The sequence below is a fragment of the Pyxicephalus adspersus genome, chromosome 7 (assembly GCF_032062135.1).
Source record: "Pyxicephalus adspersus chromosome 7, UCB_Pads_2.0, whole genome shotgun sequence".
In the NCBI taxonomy this organism is placed as follows: Eukaryota; Metazoa; Chordata; class Amphibia; order Anura; family Pyxicephalidae; genus Pyxicephalus; species Pyxicephalus adspersus.
In genome coordinates, this window is record NC_092864.1 from 35,179,863 (window position 1) to 35,180,983 (window position 1,121).

At 56.0% G+C, this 1,121-nt stretch overlaps 1 protein-coding gene across 1 annotated transcript in view; it reads left to right on the forward strand.

The window, feature by feature from the left end:
- The first annotated feature begins 583 nt into the window (after window positions 1-583).
- Window positions 584-1,121, forward strand: part of SPOPL (speckle type BTB/POZ protein like) — a 22,637-nt gene continuing 22,099 nt past the window's right edge. Inside the window, exon 1 of the mRNA XM_072418115.1 lies at window positions 584-917. Coding sequence (XP_072274216.1) covers window positions 840-917 — 78 coding nt within the window. The 5' untranslated portion in view covers window positions 584-839. The remainder of the gene's footprint in view (window positions 918-1,121) is intronic.

Here is a 1,121-nt window from a genome sequence, read left to right on the forward strand (position 1 = left end):
CACGTCGCAGGTTACCGACAAGTTGCCATTGGAAGATTTGTGCAGCAGCCACGTTGGTTACCTGCACAGGCTTGCCGTATGCCCATGCCAGGGTGAAAGTGCTGTGTGGGAATGCACGTGTTGTACTGCAAATTGTACTGCACTGCAGTGCTGAATTCTATGACTTCTCTGACTTGTGGGGGCCGAGAGATGACTGAAGCTGAGCCAGGGCTCTCTGGGTTCAGTTTTGGGATAGATTAAGGGCTTGTCATTGTGATTTCTTTCATGAAAGTTCCACTTTATTGTGCTGCAAAGGAGCCAAAGTGCAGTGGGGTCTATAATCTCCTGGGAGGATTTACTTTACAGGCAATGGAGCACTGAAAACCCATAAAAAACCCCTTTAGTGAGGTAAACAAACACCTCAGAACAGCCCCACACCATCTCGCCTGCTGCAACCATAACAGAGAATACCGCGACGTCCTGTGTGACGTCCGCTCCATCTAACTGCGCATGCTCCCATCTCAGCCCTCTGCCCCACCCCCCATCCCCTTGACACTCGCCTCCCTCCGCCACACATTCCCAGAGCGCCTGCGCATTGACCTCTCGCGGCATCAGGGAAGCCCGACGCATGCGCGGAGAGCTCGGGGACTCCTGTTAGGTGCCGGTACTCAGCTGGGAAGGAGGATCAGCGGGAAAAGCCGGGAAGTGGCCGGTGAGGTGCCGGCCGCATTATGTGACCCCGCCGGAGGGCGAGAGAGCCGAGGGTTGCCCATGGAGCCGCGCAGTGACCGAACAGAGAGCGCCCAGGCACACAGACACTGGACTGAGTGTACTGACCCACATCGCCTGTAGGAGGCGCCATGGCTGCCGGCCCCACAGCGCCCCCCACTGCTCAGGTGGCCAGTGGACCTGTGGCTGAGAGCTGGTGTTACACCCAGGTAACTAGGAGCCAACAAATACCCTGTAATATGGTACCACTAACACCCCCCCCCACTGTATTAAGGAGCTCCCCCAAATATTATGGTACCACTAATACCCCCCAGTAATGAGGAGCTCCCCCAAATACTATGGTACCACTAATACCCCCCGGTAAAGAGGAGCCCCTTAAATACTATTGTACCACTAATACCCCCCCCCCCCCC